The sequence below is a fragment of the Perkinsus marinus genome (genome assembly GCF_000006405.1).
Source record: "Perkinsus marinus ATCC 50983 genomic scaffold scf_1104296958234, whole genome shotgun sequence".
Classification (NCBI taxonomy): domain Eukaryota; phylum Perkinsozoa; order Perkinsida; family Perkinsidae; genus Perkinsus; species Perkinsus marinus.
Window position 1 is genome coordinate 464,429 of NW_003206847.1, and position 9,566 is coordinate 473,994.

At 48.5% G+C, this 9,566-nt stretch overlaps 3 protein-coding genes across 3 annotated transcripts; 1 reads left to right on the top strand and 2 right to left on the bottom strand.

Moving 5' to 3' along the window:
• Positions 1-787: 787 nt before the first annotated feature.
• On the bottom strand, positions 788-1,128 carry Pmar_PMAR006123 (conserved hypothetical protein; the record flags this gene model as incomplete). Its single annotated transcript, XM_002774494.1, has 2 exons — positions 788-935; positions 1,019-1,128. 2 exons carry the CDS (start codon positions 1,126-1,128, stop codon positions 788-790), a joined length of 258 nt encoding a protein of 85 aa, XP_002774540.1.
• A 656-nt stretch (positions 1,129-1,784) lies between these two features.
• Pmar_PMAR006124 (hypothetical protein) lies at positions 1,785-2,144 on the top strand (the record flags this gene model as incomplete). Its single annotated transcript, XM_002774495.1, has 1 exon — positions 1,785-2,144. One exon carries the CDS (start codon positions 1,785-1,787, stop codon positions 2,142-2,144), a length of 360 nt encoding a protein of 119 aa, XP_002774541.1.
• An 826-nt stretch (positions 2,145-2,970) lies between these two features.
• Positions 2,971-3,832, bottom strand: Pmar_PMAR006125 (hypothetical protein; the record flags this gene model as incomplete). The annotated part of the gene is made up of 4 exons (XM_002774496.1): positions 2,971-3,144; positions 3,404-3,547; positions 3,595-3,706; positions 3,735-3,832. The coding sequence occupies 4 exons, from the start codon at positions 3,830-3,832 to the stop codon at positions 2,971-2,973; spliced, it is 528 nt and encodes a 175-aa protein (XP_002774542.1).
• Between the last annotated feature and the right edge of the window lie 5,734 nt (positions 3,833-9,566).

Genomic DNA, 9,566 nt, shown 5'->3' on the forward strand with positions numbered 1-9,566 from the left:
CACTGCTTGGTCATAACCTAGTCTCTCCACCATGGACAGCCAATACTCAGAATCGTATTGAACGGCTACTACAGATGGCTGAACATTGTCACTCACACGGGGTAGCCGAGCTAAGAAGAACGACAGCAATACTCAAATAAGGTCCGAAACACCCAACACGAGATACTGTCGAGATATCAGTGACTTTACGAATTTTTTTTCACCTCCCAGTCGTGTTATCCAATCCTAGTACTCTCGGAGAGGTTCCTTTTTTGGCTATTCCTTGTGAGTTTAATTAAGTGCGTCATGTACTGTAGGTTAAGCCGACAACAACCTGAAGCCCCCTCACTACCATCTTTGTATTCCTGTTCGTCCGAGCCCTTCTGAGAATTAGTAGCTCCTCCATCGCTTGGTTCCTTCTCATCGGACAGCTCGATAACATCATTGCCCACTCTCAACCCGTCTGGTCGACTACGAGTTAAGTAGTTCTCCTGTCTAAATGCAGCGGCGACGGGAAGATCCGGGTTAGGCTTAGGGAAAAGATCCTCTTCCGTAGCTCTCGACGATGCATCACTCATAAGAGAAACATAACTTAACTCAGAGACATCGGGTCATACTACTCCTGAGACATCTCAGAGAACCATCTGCTCTGAAAAGAGCACCAATAATTTGAGCGAGAGACCTCAGTATTCATTTGACGGCAGTAGCAGTGATCCTTGTATTGGTGTCAGCATCACTGGACGTAGTGGAGCCGTATAGCTTGAAGGTCAACACGACGGCGATAGTAATGTCCAGAAACACGTGAACATCATAGGACACCTTCCTTCCTCAGCAGCTGACCCTTAGCTGTTTTGATTTGGGGCTCTAACGCTCTACCCACCAGCCGGTTCCATCGATCTCGAGCCTTATTCTTCCACTGCTTAGGTTGAGGTACCAATTTACCCTCATAAAACATACTGACCGAAAAAAAGGATCAACGGAATGCTAGGAAAGAACTGCTATCCAGTGGCAGGCAGAGGATCGGGAAAACCTGCATTACACATGTTTGTTGGCTATAGGGTCGTGCTTCCTCAGCGCCATTCTCAAGTCCTTCTTGGTGGGTGACTTGTCCGTGACAAAGCGATATCCCGTCTGTGCTGCTGAATACATAATAACCGTCTGAAACACGCATGAAACCACGCGAACCACATGCACGATGTTCTCTAAAAGTGGAACGGATACTTACGATCCGTTGCGACTTGGTCCGAAAAAGAGGACTCGAGACGGATAGCATCGAATGAGAGCCGAAATTGAAGTCCCGAGCGGGAAACTAACTCACACATCTGCGGTTCGGGTTCACTGCACCAAGTCTGATAGTCTGAAGGACTTCCCCATTGCAGCCAGTCCCTTTTCCACAAATATGACATCGATCGCTCCGCTAGCACGCACTCGCCGCTTGATACACGTACTCCCGTCGCAGGGTTATTAATGTTCGAACAACCCAAGACTCACAGAATTCGGAGGCTTAATATAGACTCGGAATATAATGAGCATGCAGATGACGGCTGCGAGCCTGCGACATTGAGCCGGGCTCAACGATCCTCCAGTAGGCCGACCGAAATATGCCGGAGCAACATGCACCGGCTGAGGACCACTGTAATGAGTGGAATTCGAGCGACGCATCCCTTGACAACTCAGCGCGTCTTGACCACTGATGCTGCCTTTTTGCACGAACATTCATTTCCGAGTCATTGTGATCGCTCTAATCTCCTTCTCGAGTAAATCGGGAACATTTGCTTCGAATTTCAGTATTATCCTGATAACAAATGTATCCCATTATAACAATTATCGTCCTTGCGAGCTCCGGCACTGGTCAACTCGACTGGAGTAGCATCACTCTGGATCCCCCAGTGGGTATGGCTCCAGCCGGCGATCAGCTGGACCTAAGCGGGATAGTCCTCGACCCCCCAGTGGAACCGACGACTGCCGGGAGCCCGATTGATTGGAGCGGTATCACTATTGAGCCTCCAATCGATCCGGCGACCGGCGGAAGCCAGGTGAACTGGAGTGGTGTCAGCTTGGAGGCTCCCGTGAGCACGACCACTGGGGGCAATCCGGACTGGTCCAACGACACTCCTGAAGACCAGGGGAGTACAGCGACGGAGCAGCCGAACAATAATAAGTAAGTTTACTCTTCACTTGGCGATCTTCGTAATCTTCTGATTTTCCTTCAGGACTGCGACGTCCGACAACAAGTCGCCTCCCAACGACTCTAGTACATGTGGTTGCTCAACCACCCTACTGGGGGTCGTCCTGGGCGCAGCTGTGGTCGGCCTCCTCGCTAGCTGCGTCCAGTTGTGGCTGCTCAAGAGGCTGTTAGGGCGGACATCCACGTCGACGTTGGAGAATGTGGATCTGGAACGTGGAAACAGGTAGGGAAACGTAGCCGTGAACAACTCTCTGATCATCAGTGATGCAAGTAACAACCTGTAATAGTCATGAGTCTCAGATACAGCCATAGAACAGACGTGGCGTGTATAAAGGACGTGTCAATTGGCCTCTAACATGTCTACCATTGCATGCTGGAATGGGAAGTTGTAAAAGTGAACCTATTGCGTTAAAAACACACATCAGTTGAATTCGGACTTGACCATCAATTCGTATGTTGCGCTGAGTCAGCGACCGCCCCCCAAGATGCATCTTGGCATGTGACGAATCGGTAGCCGAAGCACAATAACCATCTGAGAATCTCAGACTGAGATCAACTCATGCTCCTAGGCAAAATGCACGATACCTACGCTACCTACGCAATACCACGAATAGATGCCAACACGAATGATCAGCTGTGACTTCGGCGTTCATCGAGATCACCGCATGAAAAGGATCGATGGACATACGGACTCTCCGACAGAACTGAGTTTTAAGAACTCAAGGCCAGCAGACCTCCCGAAAGTTTCGGGAGGTGGGCCGAAACTCTGGATCCCGAAACTGACAGTAAGTATGAGCATGATCTTAACACGCTGCAACCGCTGCCAACTGCACGCTGCAATGAGCTTTCAACCACTCCACCACGCGACTAGCTCGCTCTTCTTTCTCGAAGCCATCACGAGCAGCCTCTTGTGAGTTTACCCGAGCTGCCTGGTTCGCGGTTATAGTGACGTCCAGTATGAAGGGCATGACCTTGTCCTAAAATGCTACATAGTCAACCAACGATAACCTGGAAGACAGCCCAACCAGTTAAACTACCTCGATTTCGTAGTGGCAGCCCATCATCCGCAAAATGGCTGCTACGTCCAAATGAAACCCGCTGGATACCGGAAAATACATCGCGTCGAAGCTGTCGTCAGATATTACTAATGTCCCCATGATGATGATTCATCATTGATGCTAAAAGGATCACCCGGCTAAAAGGATACAGGTAGTATTCATCATTGATGAGTACTACCTGTATCCTTTTAGCCATTATATACATCCAAAACTCATCCTCACATGTACTACTGTCACCAACAGCACTGACGAAACGAACAATATCACGATGTGATACATCCCCGAGATGGTCGCATACACGGTCAGAAAAGCCTCTGACATCCTGGAAAGACCCGGTAATAGACAGACTCAAGATGCCAGCTCTCCTACTTGCCTCTGGAAGCACGCCTTGATCGAGCCGTATTTTACACCATGAAGTAAAATCGGCGATCTCGTCAACGGACCAGTCTTGCGCTCGCAAAACTTGGGAGTTGCCACAAATCTGACGCGAATAAACGACCGAATCCTACCGCGACACTCCCTCTCTAACGACCATAAAATCACTTGGAGACCTCATGATGGTTTGAAGATCCTTCGGGGTAGCCGGTACGAGGCCTACAGTTGACATTGACTGAGCTGCTAGAGGACCTTCTCCACTCTCCAAAGGGTCGTCCTGGTCCACAAAATCAGGAATCACCCGTATCCCATACCTGGGCTCGTGCCACGAGCACAAACACACCTCTGGGAACGGCGCATGGTGTACACAAATCCTGACAATGTGCCGTCGTATCATACGACTCGTATGAGCTGCGCCACATTGCGTTGAACCCTATTCGACGAATGGTATTCGTCAGAACTGCTGCCTCTCCGGAAGAAATCTTCAACCTTGGACATGAAAAGTCCACTGATCTCGAAACAGAATGAGCATCTTTCGGAAGTATTCGCGCGGCGAATACTCCCGATACTTCCTGAATTCAGAGCACCGCAATGAATCCAGAACAGATCCCCCGTATTACTCGTAAAGGTCAGTTTCTGACAGAAACTTTCAGTCATACGGCCCCTGCTTCCGAAATCTCGATTCTGCTGCCCATACCGTTGCAATATTACGTCGAGAAGTCGCAACATCTCGAACTCCCCACATACTCCTCGGCGTAATGTAATCTTCAGGAAACTCCGCCTTGACCGATCCCGCAAATTTCTCCGTTGGTGGCGGCACCGAGCGGACTCGAGACCTCAAGTGCGGCGGTAGCGGCGTCATTACACGACTCGCCGTCAAGGTAGCATGATGCCTCGTGTAGACTACGAGAGTAGTCGAAGAGATTGAGATGAAAAATAAACTTGGGTTCTGTAGTATAGAGTCCGTCAATACAGACGGTGAATAGCGGCTGCACTGCAGCGCTAACAAGTCCGCAGTGTAGACCACAAGCTGATCACTATAGCCTTCTTCCCACGCGGTATGGCGTTTCCCGTCACCGGGGTCCGAATAAAGTGACACACCCTCCAAGGTCGCTGAGGGATTCTCCTGGTGACTCACCAGTGGTGAGTCACTGTAACGCAATGCACGCTTCTCAGTTGTGAAAACTATTCATGGCAAGTCATCCCCAAGCAGTGAGGAGCAGACCGTGAATAGCAGAAATCAAGTTGCTCATCAGTGCTATCTACTACCTCTTGGGCGAGTCTTGAATGCAATACGTTTCGAAGAAACCAAGAAAATGTCTTCGGTGCAAGCATGACATAGCAAAATTAGACATTATAAATGTCAACTTCCAATTATGAATAAGGATTCATAATTGATAATGGCGCCCGTTTGTCAACAAAATAAGAATGAATGTCATATGTCCTGTCATAGATGAATAATAGCCAGGAACGGATGTTGTACTGCACGGTTCTGGCCCAAAACCGTTCCGGTAAGTACCTGCAAGTATTCCTCAGAACTTCTGGGGATTACTTGCTGTTCCAAGAGTCCGACTCCCCGTCGAGAACGGTAGAGGCATTTTCAGAGAGAATGTTGATTCAGCATTGTTGAATATCAATGTTTTCACAATCAGGAGGCCCACCGCAGCACGGAAATTGAGCACCGTGCATCTTGGAGCCTTGGTAGCACTTATCTGCTGTGACTTGCACGAATCGTGCATTACAGGTCGCAAAAGCAAGGAGGACGGTCGCGCGGGGCTGCCATATAATTCAGATTATCATTGCAACTCACCTCCCGTAGCTATACTTACACCTTCCTATGCAAATCGCCGCAAGTATCCTCGTCATTGCTGCTGTGGCACTCGGTGAGATCGACTGGACTAAGATCACTATCGAGCCTCCAATGGCTCTCACGCCGACCGCGGCTGGTGTGAACCTGTCAAGCATCGTGCTGGATGATCCAGGATCCATATCTGCCACAGTTGGTATCCTAATGAATGAGCGGTGGAGGCTCCTCGTATCAATTTTATTTGTCTCGTCCTCACTGAGGACTGAGGACTCCTCAGTGCTCCGTAGTCTGCCGAAGAATCGCCGACTAATAGCGTTTGTGCGGCTGGCGCGGGCTGGCCAGTAGAACTGTTCGGAATCCTTCTGGCGATCAATATAATCGCACTGATCGCCAGCGGCGTACAGATCCACCTGATGAAGAAACTCGTGGACAAAATCCCGGAGTGGAAGGAGATCGACATCGAGCTAGGAAGGTGAGGGACGGCGACTGACACTCGAAAGCTTGCGAGTCCAAATTATCGATCACCATCACTATGTTTTAATCCTTCATTATACATATTCACATACAAGATCCAAGAAGTTGCGGGAGCATCAGTGAAGGAGGCTGTCATCGGCCTCTAGATGCTATAGCCTATAGCGTAGCATGTTGAGTCAACATTGTTGACTTCAACATGCGTGAACATTGTTCACTGAACAATGAGTTTATGTTGAACAATGCATTCATTGTGTTTTTATCAAGTGCTCAAATCCGCAACAATCAGGTCAGAACTTGTAACTCACAAGTCGTATGACTCATACGGTATGAATGAATTCGCAACAAGAAGTATCCGATACACAGTTCATGGTATACTCACTAGCTTGGATTCTCCGGTCGGAGACTCCGACCTAGACGTCATCTTGGAGTCCTAGACCTAGACGATGAATCCACACATTCGCATGGGATATGCTGTACCTCTAGATGAATACACTGCTGCTCTTCCATCCTGCCGGCGAATCTACAGAGGAGCAAAAAGATGCAACTCTTGTATGATTCGTCGTCTCACCGTACGGATCCTTCCCGTTGCTGCAGTAGCAGTACCCGCCTGAAAACAGTGAATGCTTTGAGTTTCATGGCGGATCGGTGGTGGAGTCTTCATGGCATGATCGATTGAGATGATAGGATTCTTCCCGTCGAAGCCTCTCTTATTCATCCATCTCCTGCTGCGGCAGCAGTGCTGCCCAATGGGCAAGGGCGGGGACGCCATGGGTATTACCCACGGGTAATGCCCATTCAGAAACCGTTAGAAAAGTCAGTCTGTCAATCGATCCTTTTCATGTCGTTGTCCCGTGTGTCTCACATCTGGGGCCGTATGCGGATCCTGATGCAACAGGTGAGTCAGAGTATTTACTCAGATGAAAAATCAGATGGTGAGTAATAACCCCTGATTCGCTGATTTTTTACTCTGGAGCGAGAAATCAGGATCATCGCGATGATATGTGAATCTCCGAGCTGATTCGCGAATCCAAACTTGATTTTTTGCCTGATTAATACTCTCACTCAATATGCCTTGCTCGTGAGCCTGATTTTTCGGGTGATTCCATTGAATCTGAGTATTTTCGAGAATCAGGGAATCAGAGTTTGGATCAGACATTTTTGACAAGACGAAGAATACAGTCGCTACGCCCCACATCCGAAAGTGACATTTTCAAGAAAGGAGGAAAATGTCAATTTGCGAGCGTAGAACTTGGTAAATTCGCCCCGAATGCATGAACATTTCCCGTCCCGCTATAGCAATGACAAAATTGTGAACTGCCAACATGTATGATCAGGGGCGGTATGCGGATACTGATTCGAGAATCACAGGCACTGATTCAACTCACTATCTGATTTCCGATTTTGATTCGACTCGCACCATGATTCACAAGTCTTGATTCAGATTCCGTATTCATGAGTAAGATTCATGATCCGTGAGTATGATTACTGATTCCAGGTTCAGATTCAGGATTCGCGAGTACGATTCCTGATTCCTGATTTCTCTCAAGCGTTGATTTCGATTCTTGATTCAGAATCATGATTCCTGATTCAGAATCATGATTCCTGATTCAGAATCATACTCAGCCATTGATTCTGATTGTGAATCAACGAGTCAGAGTATTTACTCAACCCAAAAATACGAGAGTGAGTAAGAATCATGATTCTAGATTTTTTCAACGTGATTGTGATTCAAAACTCTTACTCGTGAGTATTTTACTCAACTCGAGAACGCCAAAGATTCAGAATCAGATTTTTACTCAGCGTGTGATTCCGAATCATACTCACGCCGTGAGTATCTCCATTTTTCCACGTTATTTTGCCTTGATTCGTACCGGGGGTCCGGACCCCCGGTACCAAACCCTGATTCTGATCCTCGACCTTGATTCACGACTTCAGCGCGCGCCACGGTAAACCTCCTCTGCTGCTTGCGACGGCTTAGGTGCTTAGAATGACCGTGCCGGGGGATAGAACCTCAGCTTTGATCAAGCGAAAGTGTATCCTTGACCAGTTGAGCTGTGAGATTATACAATATAAGACGGTGTGCGTGTGGGCGATTGGGGACGGCACTATTACCCGAAGGAATAGAACTTGTGGATGGTGTAACCACAACCGAACCCTTGCCCACGCTGGCTGCGTTGATACCGCGAGCCTTACAACCCCAAGTACTAGTTGATCGAACCGACGGACTCTGCCTTGTACTGACGCGTGACGTATCCTCAGTGCACTTGTGAATAAGTCTCGGAGAACGGCGAACACCCTCTGATATATGAGCGGCCTCACTACGTGCTCCACTTCGCGTTAGAACCATGACTACTATCAACTCAAGGTCTGAACTACTGGATATACAAGCTACCTTCTGACCAACGTAACGTGCTTGCACCGTAACTAGACGTCAGTTGCGTACCTCAACAGTGCAGTAAGTGAACCAGGAACTCTGTAGCGGTCCAGAGTTTAGTACACTCAACTACTGAGCTTGCCAACAACAACTACTCAGCCTCTGCTTCACGCAACGCGCAAACAGGCTGACTGCACGCAGACACAATGTCTCACGCACTTACAGACTTAAGAATCCTCAACGTTGGAAGAATGCCACTGCGGTATCGCACAACGGTGCAAAGAGGTATAGCTATACTATAGCGCACGTAGTATATATACAGGGTATCAGTATGACCCTGCCCGGGAATAGAACCCCAGTTTCGAGCACGTGGAAGCACACCCCTAACCAGTTAAGCTATGAGATCACACGATACATAACGGTGGATGGAGGTTTAGCGCACGTAGTACATGCAACCACAAGGTGTGAATTACGCATTCCTTAGTTCAATTAATTATTCATAAAAACAATAAATGCCCTTCATCGAACCTCTTGAGGGATTGTCGGACTCCGAGTGAACATATTGAAAAGTTTGAAGTACGGATGTGTACACGTGCGACAAAGGATCTTCTTTGATCATTCGCGATACTGCGTAGGGCGTGCGCTGATTTAGCGCAACATACGAATCGATGGTCAGGTTCGAATTGAGTCGATGCGTATTCAACACAATCCCAAATAGATTTACTTGTACAACAACCAATTTCGGCATGCAATGATAGACACTCTAGAGGCCAATTGATACCTCTTTTATACACGCCACGTCCGTTGTATGGCTGTATCTGAGACTCATGACTGTCACAAGTTGTTACTTGCTCTATGATCAGAGGGTTATGAACGGCTACATTTTCCTACCTGTCTCCCCGTTCAAGGTCCACAGTCTTCAACGTCGACGAGGATGCCCGCCCTAACAGCCTCTTGAGCAGCCACAACTGGACGCAGCTGGCGAGAAGGCCGACCACAGCTGCGCCCAGGACGACTCCCAGTAGGGTGGTTGAGCAACCACATGTACTGGAGTCGTTGGGATTCGACTCGGTGCCAGTGGTCGCAGTCCTGAAGGAAAATAAGAATGATTCAAGACATTATCGCTCTGTCTATACTATAGAGAAGATTCCGGAGATCGCCAAGTAATGAGTTAACTTACTTGTTATCGCCGGGCTGCTCGGTCGTTGTGCTCTCCAGGCCTGCAGGAGTGTGGCTCGACCAGTCCGGATTGCCCCCAGTGGTCGTGCTCACGGGAGCCTCCAAGCTGACACCACTCCAGTCCACCTGGCT